The sequence below is a fragment of the Heliangelus exortis genome, chromosome Z (genome assembly GCF_036169615.1).
Source record: "Heliangelus exortis chromosome Z, bHelExo1.hap1, whole genome shotgun sequence".
NCBI classification, from domain to species: domain Eukaryota; kingdom Metazoa; phylum Chordata; class Aves; order Apodiformes; family Trochilidae; genus Heliangelus; species Heliangelus exortis.
Genome location: NC_092454.1, coordinates 36,594,370 through 36,613,378, shown reverse-complemented (window position 1 = coordinate 36,613,378; position 19,009 = coordinate 36,594,370). Strand labels below are relative to the sequence as shown.

At 33.8% G+C, this 19,009-nt stretch overlaps 1 protein-coding gene across 2 annotated transcripts in view; it reads left to right on the top strand.

Moving 5' to 3' along the window:
- Window positions 1-18,382, top strand: part of VPS13A (vacuolar protein sorting 13 homolog A) — a 97,815-nt gene extending 79,433 nt beyond the window's left edge. For both annotated transcript variants that reach the window (XM_071731352.1, XM_071731351.1), the window contains exons 61-72: window positions 946-1,091; window positions 1,208-1,289; window positions 1,636-1,749; window positions 2,227-2,302; window positions 2,398-2,561; window positions 2,956-3,001; window positions 3,265-3,388; window positions 4,358-4,472; window positions 14,560-14,645; window positions 15,308-15,431; window positions 17,018-17,092; window positions 17,414-18,382. In XM_071731352.1, the coding sequence (XP_071587453.1) occupies window positions 946-1,091; window positions 1,208-1,289; window positions 1,636-1,749; window positions 2,227-2,302; window positions 2,398-2,561; window positions 2,956-3,001; window positions 3,265-3,388; window positions 4,358-4,472; window positions 14,560-14,645; window positions 15,308-15,431; window positions 17,018-17,092; window positions 17,414-17,464 (1,203 nt within the window). In that variant the 3' untranslated portion in view covers window positions 17,465-18,382. The remainder of the gene's footprint in view (window positions 1-945; window positions 1,092-1,207; window positions 1,290-1,635; window positions 1,750-2,226; window positions 2,303-2,397; window positions 2,562-2,955; window positions 3,002-3,264; window positions 3,389-4,357; window positions 4,473-14,559; window positions 14,646-15,307; window positions 15,432-17,017; window positions 17,093-17,413) is intronic.
- The last annotated feature ends 627 nt before the right edge of the window (window positions 18,383-19,009 follow it).

Genomic DNA, 19,009 nt, shown 5'->3' with positions numbered 1-19,009 from the left:
ATAAATTGTATATAGCCAGCAGTCATGTGCAATGACATTTTCTGCTTTATCATTATTTACTCACTGGAAAATCAGTTTTGGTTTTCTACTCCTGACTTGAGGCATACATAGAAACAAAACAGCCTGTTTGCCCAGATACATGTTTCAGCATTTTTAGCTTACTGACCTCAGGTTTTTTATTATTGTGTAGTTGCTGCTCTTAAAGCTGGGATGGTATACAGAGGTTCTGTAGCAGTTTTTAATAAGAGAATCTCCCCTCCATTTCACAGAAAATAGATCACAGAATGGTTTGAGTATCACCTTCTTACAGTAACTGGGGAGATGTTTAGAAATAGTCTGCTATTAGAACAGGTAATTCCAGGAAATGCTTGGCTAGCTTTATATACACAGTTTAGTGTAACTCATTCCAAGTAGTAGCTTTTTCAGTGTATCCTCATTTAAATGTTCGTATGTATGTCTCAAGTTGTTTTATTACAAAAACTGGTCAGGACTGGACTAAAGTAAAGTGACCTTTACATGGTAAGATAATAAAGTGAATGCTTGGTGACAAAATAAACAACAGCTTATTTTAGAACATTTTGTCATATTTGACAAGAAAAAAATGCATGTAGGGGTGATAGGATGGAACATATGGGCTTCAGGTTCTAATAAATGATTAGTCTTTAACAGATATGAAGTAAATACAGAACAGTGAATTAAGTGACAATAACTTGGCAAGTCGAGCTATGAGTCTTTGAAATGAGCTGTAGTTAAGCTTTACTGGTTCCATTTACTCAGTTTGACTTCAGGTGTCACTGTTTTTTATTCCTTTACATGATGTATTTATGTTCTTTGTTATGAAGTCAGCATGCTTTCAGTCAAGATTAGAAATGTCTTTTCTCAATTTTTGTATAGTACTTCTAATAATCAACCATGTTATTTCCCGATTTCATTTTCATGCTTCAGTTACACATAAGCTTTTCACTCAGTACGGGTGGAGAAGACAGTAACAAAGAAGAAAGAAAGAATGAATTGATACCACTTCAGTCCCTGAACCTTCTGCTGAAGAGCATAGGGGCCACCCTCACAGATGTACAAGATGTTGTCTTTAAGTAGGTTAAAAATATAATCATTTAACTTCCCAAGATTAAACCAATATTATGTATGTTAGATTTTATTTTGCTCTGCATAGTAAGAATAAGTTTTAATCCTTTTGGGTTTTTTTTAGATTGGCATTCTTTGAACTCAACTATCACATCTGTACTACTCAACAGCTTCAAACGTCGGTTTTAAGGCATTACTCAAAGCAGGTTAGGATAAGTAAATTTCAGTATTACAGTAAATTTATATTTTGAAAGCTCTACTGTGCACTGTTGTTCTATGAAAAAAATTACTTTCAGACTTGTATGCTTGTACTAAGGTTATATACATAAATATATACAAAACAGTTGTGAACTAATTGGATTATATTGCTTTATTTTGAGACAACTGCTGTTTCCAAATTATGACTAGTGGAAAGATGGCATGGATAACAAAATAACTTGCTGGACTTAATAGTGTGAATAAAAATATTTACTAAATATTTACTAATTTACTAATAAATACTATACTAATAAAATATTCTGAAATATTTACTCTAATACTTTTTTTTTTTAGGCTATTAAACAGATGTATGTTCTTATTCTTGGCCTTGATGTCTTGGGTAATCCATTTGGATTCATAAGAGGTTTGTCTGAAGGAGTAGAAGCATTCTTCTATGAACCTTACCAGGTAAGACTATCTGCTGCCTTCTTATGAAATATAGCAAATATTATGAAATATAGCAAAGAGATGAACTGAATTGAGAATGTGGATATATTGATACCTTTTTGGGGCATAAAATTTAAATGTAGAAGGGAAAGTTTAAAGTGAAAGTGCCAGGAAAAGTTACTGGAATATTCAAATGAGGTTAAAAAGAGAGAGTTGTCCATTTAACCTAATTCATGAGCAATTTTTCCTTACAGTTCTCAGTTTACAAGACATTTGTTTTGGTTTTTTCAGTTTGCCTTACAATAGTCAGACCAGGGAATTAGTATCCTAAAACAGTAATTCAGAGCACTTCTTGAGTGCGCTTTCACACTTTCTCACTTTGTCTCACGCTCTTCTTGTCTTGATATTTTTGTTGGGACTAATATATGAATTAAAATATATAATGCATACTATTTGAATCTTAAAAGAACTGCATCCTTTCTTATTTTTTCTTCTTAGGGAGCCATCCAGGGTCCTGAAGAATTTATAGAAGGGATGGCACTGGGACTTAAAGCACTAGTAGGGGGAGCTGTTGGTAAGTTTCGGTGTTGCCATGCTGGTTTACCTCACAGTAAACCATATTGGTGAATATTTCTAAACTGCATTTTACTTTGCTTTACTTTCCAAAAGGTGGGTTAGCTGGTGCTGCGTCAAGAATCACTGGTGCCATGGCAAAAGGAGTAGCTGCCATAACTATGGATGAGGATTACCAGCAGAAAAGGAGAGAAGCCATGAATAAGCAGCCCACTGGTCTGAGAGAGGGTATCACTCGTGGTGGAAAAGGATTAGTTTCTGTAAGGAGAAAAAGATGTATAAAAAGAATAATGGATTTTATATGGGCAAGAGTAACAAATACAGAGGCTGCCCCGGTCAACAGTGTATTGTTACTATTTAGTTCTAATTTTACAAATACACACACACATACATATATATTTATATATATATATACACACACACACATATATATAGCTGCATTGAAATTATAGTTTTAATGAAAAATAACCAAGGGTAAAAAAGAAGGTAGGAATAATGATGCAGGTGTCTCTAACTCTGTTAACTTGTAGTGAATTTTAGAACACTCTAACGCATGTACTTTGAAACTGATCACTAATGAAGTAATACAAGAAATGTGAAAAATGAAAAATACACTCAAAGTATATAATTTTTCTTTTTTTTTCCCCTTGCTAGGGTTTTGTCAGTGGCATAACAGGAATAGTTACAAAGCCCATAAGAGGTAAGTTTAGGTCTTTTTAAGTATCAACTGCTTGTATGGTGGTGAATTCTTGGTACTTGGTGAGAGTGTAAATCTGAGTTATAAAACTTTTTATCGGTATTTTATATTCCTACTGAATTTTAGCTTGAATGTTTACATGCACTTTGTGTGGAAGAGACTATGGTTGCATATGAAATAAGATCTGTAGTGAAATGGTGGTTAAGTTTGCTAAGATTGTAATAAAAATATAATATATAATTGTTTCCTGTACTTAATCTTTTTAGGAGCTCAGAAAGAAGGAGCAGCTGGTTTTTTCAAAGGTGTTGGAAAAGGCTTAGTGGGAGCAGTAGCTAGGCCTACTGGAGGAATCATAGACATGGCAAGCAGCACATTTCAGGGTATTAAAAAGTAAGTAGAAGAACTTAATTAAAAATTAAGAAGATAGCTTCTAATAGTCAACAGTAGTAGCAGTAGTACACTTTGTATCAGTCTGCATCAGTCAACTTTGCTGTTTTCTGTCCTAGACAAGCTAGAAAAAGATCTTACATATGTTGTTATTTATATTATAAATAGGTGGGTTTAAAACAAAATGCACAGTTGACAGCATTTGAAAAACACAACATCAAATCTTGGATATTCCTAGCATTATCAAAGAAACTAGTTTAAAAGACTTACTGGTACAGATTTCCTTCAGCTGGTGATTTTTTTTCACCTTGTCCTAAAGGAAATAAAGGATTTATCAGCTGCATCAAAAGTTACTTATATTATTATTAAAAATTCATTAGATTATTAGAGAGAACTGTGTTATGACTGCATATTGAATACTTTGATAGTCCTTATTAAACCCATTGCTGCAGATTTTCTCACACCATAAAGTATAAAAAGGTAGGAGAAAGTGATACAAGGGGACATTTAGTAGCTGCATCTCCATACAGCTGTTTCATGACCCTTAGCAAGCTGGACCCTTCTGCTGCCATAAGATTTCTGGTCTCTTCTGCTTTCTACTTAAGTCCTTTAGAAGAGAAATGCAAGCAAAATACCAGAGCAGAAGTTCTTCGTGGCACAGATGTCTTTAATTTTAAAGTTTTAAAGTAGAATTCTGAGACAATAATTAAGCACTGCAGGCATGTGCTGCCCTGTACCATCTAATTCTCTAATAATCATTCTCTGAAACAGATTTTTGAGTAATATCTGTTACTGCTTCATGGAATGTCTACTTAATGTTTATTCACATGCAGAAGTACATATATAGACAACAACAATTGCTGTATTAGTACTTAAATTTAATTTGTACTTAAATAATTCAGGGACATTGCTAAATATTGTAGCTTAGTAGAGATGTTGATACATACCTTAAATTTGCTGTTTATTGTCAAGAGTTGCAGATTCATCAGAAGATGTGATAAGCCTGCGCCCACCTCGCTTTTTTGGTGAAGATGGAGTTATTAGACCTTACAGATTAAGAGATGGAACTGGAAGTCAGATGTTACAGGTGAAGAAAATAAAAGATTCTCTCAGATAACATTTTAACTCATCATAGGATGAAATAAATATTTTTGAGATTTTTTTCCATTCCTTAAAGGTCCTACAACCCTTTACCTAGTAACTCAGTAGTGACTTGGATTTAGTTTCTGTGATAGAACTTTTAAGGGAGACACCATAATTTATACCAATGTATCTGTAGAGATTTGTCCAAGATACAGAGCATTTTGAAAGAATGAAAAGATTCACATTTGTAACTATAACGATTTTATGTCTAATTTTTATTTTTGATAAAAATATATTTTCTTAATTTTTGTAATATGCATTTGACAGTAACTTTTATCTGAATTTTGTGTAAAACAGCATTTTGAATACCCTTAAGATAACTGTACTACAGCCACTGAGAGTAAACAGTTTTCACGTGGAATCCTGTTTACATGAAGAACACACTGAGCAGCAGTTTTCTTCAGTAATTCAGCTGCCATTTCAGCAAATTTGACTCAGATATCAAAGTGGAAATAATTTCAACTGTTACATAGCTTATAAAGTTTGTTTTTTCACTGTAAGAACTAAACCTTCATTTTTTAAATATTTAAACATAAGAAATAAAGTAGGAATTAGTGACTGTGTGTATATTTTCAGTATTCTTACAATACACATTGAAAGGTTCACTGTGTGCCAGGGAAATGCTGGAGAAGTAAAACAGAAATAACCTTTTTGGAGAAGCAAATAAGAATAAGCCAGCGTTTGGAAAGGATTTTTTGACTATTCTAAGAACTGCCAGAGCTGTTCGTTTCATGTTGAGTTCCAGTCTGGTTGTTTCTGTTTCTTCTGCATTTCATTAGTGTGCCTTGTTTTCTGGTGGAAGAGAATTGTCCAGTTTGGGGCATCTCACCTATGTTCTCCAATAGATCACTGATGATCTAATTTAGCAGGCTTTGAAGTTCTTTGGTAATAAATAGTATGCCTCTGCCTTTCTTGAACGAAGTAGCTTTAACCTATGCACTCCATTTTAAAGGTAGTGTTACAAAGCAGTATTACCATAACGAGAGCACAGTTAGGAGACTGCTAATGAATGGCAAAAACTTCCTGCCCGTTTTTCTCTTTTCTGATGAGAGAACGAATTCCAAAACATCTGCGTTTCCTATTTAAAATGTAACACTAGAAAAAATGCTAGCAAGCTACCAGTCAGCTCTAATGTGCAGACTTCTGTAGTGACTTTGCATTGTTTGTTCTTGTTAGTATGTTATGATTGTATTTTAGTTCTTTTCTGAAAAGCCCCTTAAATATCTGCAATATAATACACCAGTCTTTTTTCTGGTTTTGTTCTGATTTTTCTGTTGTGCTGTTGAGTAGAGTACCACCACTTCTGTTACCCATCTTATAAAGGCATGAAGGCATTGCCTTGTGTAATGCCTGTCATAATTTGTGATTGGCAGCCACCATTTGAGAGTAGCTACAGTTCAAAAGTTATGTTTGATATTAGTTTTCAGTACTGATGACTCTGAGGCAGAACTGCTCTAGAAGAAATGTTTTGAAAGCTCCAGAGTTGTAAATCTCCCTGTAGAGAGGTAAATCAGTAGATGATGAATTGCATAGGGGTTTTTTCCCAGACATTTGGTGTCATTATGATATTTTACCCCCAAGTGTACTGATGCTTTTAGTTCTTAATGTTTCCTAGTCTGGAGATTTCTTTGTTTTACAAAAGATTGAGTGTACTACAAGTACCCTATCTGAAGCAGTTTGAATGGCATGCTATTTTCCTGTGGGGGAAAAAACTGTATTCTTCCTTTTTGTATTATTTCTATGCATACAGATCTGCATACTGACCCCACTGCAGTCACTGTGTTTTATCGTTTTCAGCAGATTACTTGATTATATTAGAATAAAAATTCTTTTAGTAATTTCAAGATTATATATGCCACTTAAAGGAAATAGGGTATAGGTGATTTCATGTGCTTACACTGAGTTCTAGGATGTCACTTCAGAATTGCACTGTTCTTTGGGGTTTTATTTTGCTTTTAAAAATTTGCTAGACAAACTAATACTGCTATACTAATATTTCTGCTTTCTTCTTCCTTTACCATGCTTTCAGAAAAGACAGGCCTACAGGGAATGGACTAAGACTCACAATAGTAGTGATGATGATGATGATGAGTTAGGCTAATATGGACTGTAAAAAAATATGCATGGCCTTTGTCTCTTTCTTTTGACCTTTAAGTGTTATGTGTTGCTGCTATAATTCCCACTTAAAAATTGGGGTTATCTGATACTGAATTCTTCTTTTTAAAACTGTGCAAAAGAAAATGTGGGAAAATAAACTGTATGATGATGAGTGCTAGGCAAAGAAGCAAAGAAAACAATAAAAATGGTCTATGGATATATAACTGGGCATTAGGTGAAAGTAGTTTTGAATCATATAAAGAAATAGTAATACCATGACTTAAGAGTTTATATCCAGATATGTCTCTATCAAAGTGTATCTGATGTTTTTGCATTTATATAAGTGCTTTACAGGTTTTATATATAATTTGCTAGATGAAATGCTTTTAAATGTCTTTAGTAAAACTTTACTGACTTGTACAGTCATTATTGGTGTTAAATTGCTGTTTGACTGTTTTATTTATTTCAAATTTCAAAAGTATTTTGTCTGCTTTTCTTTTTAACAATAAACACGTCTAAAGTATATCTAAAATGGATTCATCTGTTCTGTGCCAACATTGTTTCTCATGTTTCCTGGAACTAGGTGTAAACACACTAAATGCCCTATAAAAGTATTCAAGAGATACAATACATGTATTTTGTAAGGAGCATTTAACATAAACCTTTAATTTTTCATTTACCATTTGTTTTACCATAATCTGTAGGTGCTTGTTTTGTGTATCCTCTAGAATACTTAAATGTCTGAAATAACGGTTTATTTAGTTACTTTTTGATTGTGATAATTACTGATTTGGATCTTAAATCTAAGCAAAAATACAGCAAAAATTTTGTTCTAATAGCAAAAAAAAAAAAAAAAAAGTTAAAAATTCATCCCTATGTAAAATCATGGATAGGTGGAGAAAATAACAGTATTTTTACAAGACTGTATGACAAAGGATACGATAACATGCAAAAGTATTTTTGTTTTAATTTACATAGATTTAGATAAAAGAACACTGAACCACCATAATTGTGTATAAATTCAACAGTCTAGCTTCAGAAGTTACTTCTTTCTTTAAAAATTGTTTTATTCTGTGTTCACTGGAATGCTTGCACAGTTTTCTTATTTTTCATAGTTATTGCTAGATTTAGATTTTTGTGTAGCATTAAAAAAGATATTTAGATATTTATAGATAGATATGGATGTATAGATATGTATAGATGCATAGATAGGTATTTATGCATCAGTAAGTACTGTAGTAAGTAATAACTCTACTGCCAGCATCTGGAGAAATGGAATTGGCTCTGAAGCAGTAAGAACTCCTGAAATCTTTGCATATTTACCAAAGTTGATGCCATTTCCTTCATTGCTTATTGTCTTTCCAGTTACCAAAATTCTGAGGGAAGGGACATTAAAATCTGTATGACTGCTTATTCTGGCACTGTGCCTTCAAAAGCTGCTGTACAGTCTGACATTTTGAGCAATAAGCCTAGGGATATATATATCTCTAATCTCCCAGGTAAAAGAGTGGACAAACTCAATTTGGGAGCTCATTTTAGCTGAAACTACTGATGCTTAAAGCTGCTGCAGATCATGTATTGCTATTTCTTTTGCAATACTGTCATCTCAAAAGGATGAAAGACTGTATTGCTTTATGTTGCTGCCTGAAATATTGTGGGGTTGGTTTTGAATAATCCAGATACAAGTAGATCTCAGATATTTCTTTGAAGAATGTAGATATTAATTTTGACCTTCAGTCTTGGAAAGGAAGATATATCATGCCTAGAAGCTGAGGAAGTTGCTGGGCACAACTTTATGAAAAGGTTACTGCTGCATTTTATAAATTTTACTGTGTTTTAGGAACTTCGAATATATTACTTGGCATTTTCTTTTTCCTCTTTGGCTTTTTAGTGCAATTTATTTTTTATCTTACAGGGTCTTTTTCTTCTATAAGAAGACATGCATGTCAATACATTGTCCTTTTGATAAAAAAACATACTCTTTCCTCATTGTAAAACAGCTTTAGAAACAAATCTAATTTTTTAACAGAAAAAGCAACAATAATTACTATATTTTTACAGATAATGCTTTTCTTCTATTAAGGTGACTTAGCTCTTCCAAGGTTTTTGAATTGCAATTCTACAAATCATTATAAAATGTGGAAGTAAAATTTGGTATTAATAGTATTGCTTTTGGATCAGGTATGACTAATTGAAAGTTCACTGCATATAACTAAAAAGAACAATTTCTTTAGTTGGTAGATTGAAAGAGTGTAGAATGCTAACTAACATTAAAAACCAACCAAAAATCCAAACACCGCCAAACCTCACACACACACACAAAAAAAAAAAACAAACAAAAAACAAAACAAAACAAAACAAAAAAAAAAACAAAAAACACAAAAAAAAAACACAAAAAAAAAAACCAAAAAAAAAAAAAAAAAAAAAAAAAAAAAACAACCCAAAAAAAAAACCACCCAAAAAGAAAAGCCAACCAATCAACCAAAGGAAATTACCAGTATAGTGGGCAAATATGACCTTAGAGTAAATTGGCTCACTCATAAGGTATAGTTCTATTTTTAAAGTGTTTATGTTAGGAAAAAAATAATAAATTTGTACAAGTCTTTTTTGTTTGTTTGTTTCTATCTTGAGTCTAGCTTCCTCCTAATATACATTGGAAAAATTAATAATTTGTATTCAGGATAATAAAAATTGTATCAGATGGGATATTAGAATTTAGTTTTTTCTCTAAATGGAACAAAAACCTATGAAAAGTGGAGTAGCTAGCCAGCTGATTCACCTTAATACACAAAAAAATGCAAAAAAAAAAAAAACCCTCAAATCAGTTCATAGATTGCTTTCTTTAGAAACTTAAAATAACATAAAAAGATACACACCATCTCTTCAAACGCCCTTTCCTTACTTTTTTCTTTTTTTTTTTTTTTTTTCTCTTCAATTTAGTGTATTTTAATAGTTTAAGTTTTGGCTGCACAATTTTTTCTTTCACTTTCTCACCGGTGAATTGAATTTCAACTCAGGACTAAGTGTCATCATTTCAGCACAGGTAGCCAGGTATTTTGCTGTTGGCAACAGAACAAGTTGATGGTTCAGCTTTTTCAAGTGTTTCATTTTATTCTTTTAGTGTCTTTTACAAAGTTAACTTGAATTTATATGCTTCGACCTTCCTCAGGTGAAGAATTGGCTGTTCTCTTTCTCTTTGTTATCCATTGAATTTTGATCCAAGGTTTGTTGGTATTTTTGTTTGCTCAAGAGACTCTGTAGACTTTTAAGTCAGTGCGGTGAGACACTACAGACAGTTCCTAGGAACATTTAATAGATTGTTTATACCTTTAAAACTGGTTTTCAGCATCTGTAGAAGCTATACACCTGCCAAAAGTTACTGGTTTGTTTTCTGCCATGGAGTAAATCTGAAAGATAGGCTAGTCATCCATTAATTAACTTGCACCATAAAATCAATAAAGTTCTCTGTTACAGCTCAGTGCTTACCTAAAACCAAAATAAATTGAAATATTTTTAAACTTTTCCTTATAGTGTATGAGCTTGTGTGGGGTCTTTTACACTGCTGTGTAAGGCTGCTGCCCAGCTATGCTGCTGTGGATCTAAGCTTACAGAAAAGAAAATCCTTCAAAACTGTGCTTCAGTATTACACCCTACTGTACTGGAGATATTAATCTTCCAGTTCAGTAACATTTTTTCATCATAAAGTAAGGTTTGGATCAGGTAGTGGAATGTTGGAATTACTGAACAGACCCTTGTTTCTTAGTATTCAAACTCCGTCATCAAGTTCATCTGAGGAGCAGGAATATTGTCATAGTCCTCCAACCTCCCCTCAGCCGCCTTAGACTTTGATTCAAATCAAAACATAAAGCAGCCATGCCATAAAGTACTGTAAAACTGAGGTTTCACTTCATAAAATTGTAGGGAGATACTCTTTCCAAAGCTCAAACTAACTTCCATTTTTATTCAGCGTTGTCCTGACTCTTACCAGTGATCTATTCATGCATGCTGCCTGATTTGCTTCTTCCTTAATGGAGACAAAGATGTCATTATCCATCCTCCTTTGATTGTGTCTAGGTTAAAGAAAAGAGCAGGATCCTTACCAATTCTTTCACGAATGCGAGTGCCTGTGTAACTCAGTTTGCTTTTAGCTTGTTTGTCATTAAAGCATAAATACTTACATATGGTGGAAAAACAAGTAGTGACCCAGGGGAAGCTTGTTTGTTGCAGAGAATACAGAAAGGAAAGTGGAAATACATTTCGATTTCCCTGCTGATCCAGTAGTCAGTTCACAAAAAATTTTGGTTTTATGGGCAGGAAACTCAGCATCTAGATGAGGTCACCATCATGAAAGTGTAGATCAGTATGGTTTCTCCATCCAGTTCAGCAAATGAATTTTTGTGCTGTTAAGATTAAAATTTGACCAAGATACTATTTCCAGTCAGCACAGGCAAATTGTATGTCTGTTGTGAAGCAGAAACTTTGTGTTCTGAGAGAAAGCTGCAGTCTGAATTTGGACTGTCCTGCATACTGTGGCCTTTGATTGAACTCTTAACCTTGGCCACAAGTTTCTGTTGGTGTGAACAAAACCATGTCGATGTCAGAGTTGCTGTTCAGCATGATAGAATGGAATTTTGAATTCAGGCAACAGCACATCACGGACAAAAGTTTTGGTTTTTGGTAAAATGACATTGTATGTTAGGATAACTGGAATGAGGAAGTAGGTGTAAAGTGGGCGATTCATATTCATTCTTTTTAATAAAGGATGAGGAGAATTTTGCTTGACAGAAAAAGGAATGTTTTGTGTGGTGGGTTTTTTTTCTTTGTTTACCAATTATGCCCCTTTTTCACACACAGTCAAGCTAGAGGTAACAAGTGACTTCTTAGCAGTGGATACTTAGAGTTATAAAATGTTTTTCTGAAGAAGATTTGGTATGTAATTATATCAGGTTAGCCTGCTGAAAGTAGCAATTCTAAAGCTTATGAAGATGTCACTTTGTCATTTGATCTGAAAGTCACATTCAGTATAGCTGCTTCTAGCAACAACAGTCAGTTTTCTTCAGAACTCACACTTTCAGGGCAAAAATCAGTTCATAAGGGAATCTAGTTGAAAACTGAACATCAAAAGAGAAGACTAGCAGCTTTATAACAAGCTTTTAAGTAGTAACATTCTTAACAGTATTTTTTTGGTGTCATTTCAATTGAGGTGAGTTCAAGAAGGAAGTCAAAAATTCTGCCTTCTGTGGAAATGCCTTCTGTATCACACATGCTACTAGTATTTTTTTAGGACTATAACCAGAAGGATCATGATTTATAGATTACATCTCCACTACTTGCTCTCTGTTGCATTTATTTGCCAAAGGTCTTTCTGCTTGCTTCTCAGTAAGTTAGGAGCATGTGGTGTGATAAAGATTCTTTCCAAATGTAAGATGCTACATTTAAGACACTGAACATATTTGCATATCCATCTCTGTACAAATGACCACATCTACTGTTAGATATTTCAGCGACATCTAGGCACTTGTTCTACAGGTAAGACTAATTTGCAAAGGAGGGATTTGTGCTTGGGTTACTTCACATTTTGCAGCAGATGGAGTGTCTTTTATTTAAAATAGTTCATGCAATTTCCGTGTCTAGTCAATGAACTATAACATACTAAAGTACTCATGTTATTAATCCTTTTTAATTTGAAATACAGAAGCTGTGTTTTGAAAATCAGTATTTATTTTCTTCCAGTGGTGAAACTAATAGTGAGCAAACAATGATTGAGCAGTGCAAAATTCCATAATTCTGTATCATGAAACATCACGCTGCCCTTTCTCCAAACAATCAAGAACTAAATACTGTGAAGTTTTAAAAACATGTCTATGTATTGTACATTTTATGTCTGATTTTGTATCAGAGTGCTCTTGCTAGAAGAATTAATTGACGGTAAATTTGTGTATCCCTCTATGAAAATTTAAAAATAGATACTACTTGGCGTTGGCATAGGTACAAGGGTTACCTTTGCAAACGGATTGTACAGTGTTTTCCTGCACTTTATTTTCTAATTAACTTATTTTGTCTGCAAAGCTAATGAACACAGATAACTTGAGTTTATCATCTTTTACTAATAGCTAACAGTGAGGACTAATTAGTAATTCACTTAATGCATACCGTATGCTAACAATATTCTTGTGTGGAACAAATCACTGATTTGTGAATCTTAATAGAATTATTTTTTCTGGAATTCAGTGGGCATTTAAATAGCTATTGTTTAGGATTGCAACCTGTGTGATAGCTAAGGTCTGTAATTCCAAAATCCTGGTTTCTTTATCAGTAAATTGAATATGTTCCTGTGGGGTTACATGTCTCATGGCAAATTAACTAGGACACTAATGAAAAGACAGGATGAGGCAACCCTGCTGTCTTAAATCCCATTTAAGGAGGATTAGCATTTGGATTGAGAGCCTTACCTGGGTGCTATGCAAAGCACAAGAAGGTTACCTTCCCTGAGGCAGGAGAAAGACGAGAGATACTCTCTATCCTAAGAAGGCTGCATTACTTGTCTGCTTCTTCCCTGTAATTGCCTCTGATAGAAGAGAGACATTGGTCACAGGTTACAGTATTGTGTTCGGTCAAGGAAGAGAAATTGTTGGTCACAGAATCTCACAGATGAAATGCAAGGATTTTTTTACCGCTACTTAATCATCACCCTTGCTCTTTCCAGACACATTATTTCTCTAAGTTCCTGTCAGCTCTCTTCTCCTTTCTTTCATGCTAGGACATTAATACTGAAAATGCATCAGGACATAGAACCAGACCACTAGCTTGGTGTCTGGCCTGGTATGGTCCATGCTATCTGCCCATACAACTTCTTCTTTCTTCTAACTGTTCAATGTGTTATTTGCTGGAATGCTGTAGAGGCTATCTCAAGAGAGGATTTTTTTATACTTAGTTATGAAATAGGATCTTGAACCTAAAAATAAGAGGCAGGGAGAGACTCAAATCAGAGACATGGCAAGCCCTAGAGAAAGCTTGAATAAGGCATTTTCAAATATACAAAAATTTATAAACTGATTTCCAAGCTTCAGTTCCTCAATTCTTGTGCCATTCTTATTGCATTAAATGGCCTTGCTATTTTAACAACAATGAGAACTAGCATACAAGTATTTAAGTATTGGTATATGTATCTGAAGCAGTATTTTTGTAGCCAAGTGTTTATGCAATCATACTGTTTTATACTAACCTATTTTGACTTGCACCTTGTGACAAATGGGAAGTACGCAAGCAGTCATGGTGGTGTTACCAACTAAGATGTAGCAATCTAAATTCGGTCATTAGTGCTCAGAAAGCCAGAGATCCAATGGATGCCAAGTTGTGTTACAGAGCAACTTTTTAAATATTAATAATATGCTGTCATCAATATTTAAAAGTTAAAATTTGTCTGCTAAAACTTTCCCTGCTACAATATTCACAGCAATTGTAGGAAATTATTAGGTTCAAGGGAAAACAAAAGATTATGGAGAAAGGCTAAACATTACCAGAAGTACATTACTAACTCCCACTGTCTAAGTGATAGAGGAACCTTTTATACAGTTAAGATTTATTCCCACAGTTAGGGACTCTAATGTTTTGCAAGTGAGTTGACATGCACTGGGAAATGAATCTTTATTTCATCCTAGTTAGCAGAAGTTGAGTATGTACTCAAAATGTGTAGGAAACCAATTCCTGAAATGTTTTGAGAGTCAAACCAAGTAATTGTATGTAATTATGAGCATCACCTCTCACAGAGCTGTTAGTCATATTCTGACTTCATGAAGGTAGGATTTCATTTAGAAGTATATGCTATGTGCTTTTTATCATTTATACTTTTTGGAGGACACATACATTTTCAGCAGAAAGTACATTAATTTAAACTATCATATTCAAAGCTATAAAACTTTTATGTCTTTTAGAAAATTGAAAATGGAAGATTTGCAAAACTCAGATATATTGCACATGCCATGGTCAACAGTACAGATCTCTTAATGGTAACAAAAAGGTAAATAGTTTCCATTGTGAATAATTAGTACTAAAACTGTAGCATGTGCATGCCTGGGTAACTGTTGATAAGTAACAGTGCTTTGATATGTCTGTCTTAATATAAGTAGATTATGTTAATGGGCAACGTATGCTTGGTGTGTTGTTAATCTTGTTTAACAGCAGCATTGTTCAGCATGAGAGTATGTCAAGTGTCAGTAATTTATCTATTTAGGAAAAGGAATGTTGTTTTACAATTTCTTTACCTGAGAAAGATTAGGCTGAAGTAAATAGAACAGGGGGGGTTCGCTTGTAAATTAGCATATTGGAGGAAGAAAAGATAATAAAGGAATGGAGTCAATAATGTCTGACAGTGGAGTTTCAGACATCCTTCTCAGATAAAAGAATCTTTAACTTTTTTGTGGTGTTTTGGTTTTTTTTTTAAGAAACACAGCTAGAAGTTGTGGTACAGTTTTGTGATGAAACTGTATGCTAAATAAATTAGAGGAAAGTTCAAAATTCACCCTTTTGGAATGTGTGCTGTTGTTAATTATTAGGTTAGAACTATTTTGGAACAGTGAATCACTTTCACTATGACCAGGGTAACTGTATAACTGTATAACTGTATAACTAAGTATTTTTCCATTTATTTTTGAATGATAAATTTTCTTTTCTGGTACCTAGTGGTGTGTTATTTGTGACAAAGGGGACATTTGGACAGCTGACATGTGAATGGCAGTACACTTACGACGAGTTTACCAAAGAACCATTCATCGTTGAAGGCAGAAGATTACGCATTGAAGCCAAGGTTTGTTAACCTCGTCATATTTTGTTTTCTCTTTGTGTTACTGTTTATAAAAGTGAGCTTTGAATTCACGATCTCTCTCCTTTGAATTCTTGATATATCTTCTAATTGAGATGAGAACTCAGAGAAGGGACCTGAAATTTCACAGAATTGTAGGGGTTGGAAAAGACCTCCAAGATCACTGCATCCAGACATCAAATCTGTCATGGGCAAACTTCTCAGATAACTTGCTTCTGACTGTTCTGAGCAGAATGGTGGCTTAGTGTTTGCAGATTAAATTATTCCTTGAGCCCTGGGAGGTTTTGTTGCTGTACACGTTTGTGGTGTATTCATAGTTTGGAAAAAAGTGATGAAACAAAACTGTCCAAGAAGATTGCAGAATCTTTTTCATACACACTCTGGCACTGTGGAAATATGCCAGTCTGTAGGTACCTATCTTGCTACAATCCCAAATATTCAAGTATACCAGAGCAATACCTTATGCATGTTTTATGCTTCAAAGATTTTTTTTTTTTCTTATTAGCTAGTAATGATATTCTTCAACAGTATAATCAGGTATTGATATTTTCATAAAAACCATAATAGCATATCCTTTTAAATGCAGGCTTAAGAATGTTGCTATCCATTACAATTTTTCCTTCAAAAAACCCCCCAAAACTTTCATTCCCTGGTAAACTGTCGAAGGACACATAAGGAGAAAGATGACCACTGATGACCGAGGGTACTTAAAGAGGCAAAATTTCTTTTAAAAAATTATTTCTTAAATTTTGTTGAGATGGCAACTGATTTTGAGTTCATTCAGTGAATTAACCTGCCAGCTTTTTCTGGTTGGTTTTTTTTTTTCTGGTTTTAGCGAGTTTCATGTGCGTGACTAAACATCTTGGCTGTCAAGGCAATTTTGGTAGTATAACAAGGCATGCAGTTTTCCAGTCAGTTTACTTGTTTAATTGCAGAGAACAGGAAAGGCAGAGCTATATTGGTTTGGAACCCTCCCAGCTGGATTTCTGATTGCAACTGAACTTCAACAGGATTAAATAATTCTTGAAGTTTCTGCCATTTCAGACAATGCTGAATAACATATTGATTATTACCACCTACACTGAACCCCCTACACATTTCAGAGTCCATTCATGTCTGCAGTATGTTCTTTATTGAAATCTATGATTGAAATTGTATTTTGCAAAGTGCTGCTTATTTTCTCTCTCTGAGGCCTAAGTTGCTATTTTCAGTCCCAGACCACTACTTACAAGTATTGATGGAATGTCCACCTGTATGGTGGCTTCAAGGACAATGAAGAATGCCTTAGGAAGTAGAGGATTTTGTTACTCTGCCTATACTTCATTGCCTTCCTTCCATTCCCATACACTTTTATAGTCCAGTCTCCAAGGATTCCATGGTAAAAAGTCTGCTCCTGCTGGAGTGTTCCACTCTACTGCGCTGTCATGCAGAACGTGAAGTTTCTCAGGGTGTGTGCGTGCAGTGTGAGCAGATTCAAATCAGTGTAATGCATCCACACAGATGGCTTAATAGTAAAGAGCTTCTTACTTGTAAAATTTGAAGAAACTAACTTTGAATTACTATTTTTTTAGGAACGAGTTAAGTCTGTGTTCCATGCCAAAGAGTTTGGAAAAATTATTAATTTTAAAAGTCCCGAGGATGCAAAGGTAAAGTAAAAAATAGTATTGTAATTTACTGTGCTGAGTTTGGTTTAAAATATGTTTATATTCATTGAAAAACAGACCAGGAAACTGAAATATCAACCTAAGCAGTTTAATGGGGTGTGATATTCAATGTTAGTTATTTCTACTTACATATCTCTATTTTCATGTGAAAATAACAGGGTTTTATAACCTACAGTAGGATTTTGAGCACTCTGTTAGAGAGAATGGGTAGTTCAGTGTGTGGCCATCTCAACCTAATTTTCAGCTGATTAGTATGATTTTTACCAAGGAAACATTTTTATTTTTTCCTTTTCCTTTACACAGTGGATCCTTTCTAAACTGGAAGAAGTCAGAGAGAGTCAGCCAAAATTGTAATAAACGAGGAATCTTCAAGATACAAAGGACACTGGACCTTTTAATTCCTTTTCAACAAGCAGAACGATTTGAATGTCAGTGACAAAAACAAAAACAGGAGGGAAGGAAGATCTATGGAATTGTTTATTATGGTCATGGTAGTCTATGGCTCTATCACAAAAATAGACGACACTAAGTTAAAAAATACCTAGTAATCAAAAGAAATCTGCCAGGTGTTGGGTTGGTTTTTGGGTTTTTTTTTTAATGTGAGATTTCCAGATTTTTTTTATTTTTTTTTTTTTTTAAACAGCTTAAAATTTACCATTGTACTTGATATTGAAATTGAACTCTGGAATAATTCTTATGATACTATTCAGATCAAATCACTCAGTTCTGATTTGATTCTGAAAATCAGTATGTAGTTTCTGTCTTTGTTTTCATATGGCTTGAAATGTGTTGAAATTCAAATTTCTGTATTGGAGGGCACTTAATTAAAACACTAGTCTTACAACTTAAATTCTAACAAGTATGCTTCTGATCAGAGAAGTCTAATTTAGATTATGACAGGAGTGAATGCTCAGTCCTTTTTGTAAATGAATGGACCATGTCACAATGAATTTACAAAACTGTATCCCTTTTAGTGTAAACTTTTTCTATATTCTACTCAAGGAAATGTTGTGGCACCTCTGTCGATATTCACAGAAAATGTATCAGTTTACAAAAAATGTATAATGGGGATAATGACTATATCTCTGCACTAAAAAATATTAAAAGCTATTATTTTAAATAAAAGTTATTAACAGTCTTGCAATTCAAGAAGGAGTTTATGGGGTTATAAGTGCACTGTTGCATACCAAAAATAAATGCCTTGGATTACACAGTATGGTGTGCTAAGCAAGTGACTAATAAAGTCAAATTTATATTAAATACTAAACATAACTTTTCAGAGTTGCTTTCATGAACTTTTCTTACCCAATGAAACTTTTTTGCTTCATATACAGACAGCAGAACTTTAGTAGAGTGAGGTTTAATGTGTGGATTCTACTTATTTCTAAGATGTCATAGTCATATTATTGTTTGGATGGCTATTTACTGCAGTTGAGATAAAAAGTACAGGAAGCAGTAGTGGTACAGCAGGTCCTACATAAATTCCCATATCTGCCTCCAAACTAGGTGATACATACAATAAGTACCTGGCACCAAAATACTCTTTCTAAAAAATTGTTTGGAATATTTATAGTTACAGGATATAACTCTGTTGTTGCTGGTGTTGCTTTTAGATACCCAAATTGTTGCATTACTGTGAAATAACTAGCATGCATGACTTACAATTGAAGTTCCTTTATTTACTATAAGCCTTGCCTTTGGTGTTAAATAACCACTAATAACCTTACATAATACACATAAACTTGTAATTATTCCCATAAATTGTAAATTGCATCAGAAGATTATAACAGAATTCCAAACCATGACAATGACTGCATTACTGCACCTGTTTGTACACCAAGCATGTACCAAGAGTATTAACTCAGATTATAATCATGCCAAACAAATAGAATAGTTTGC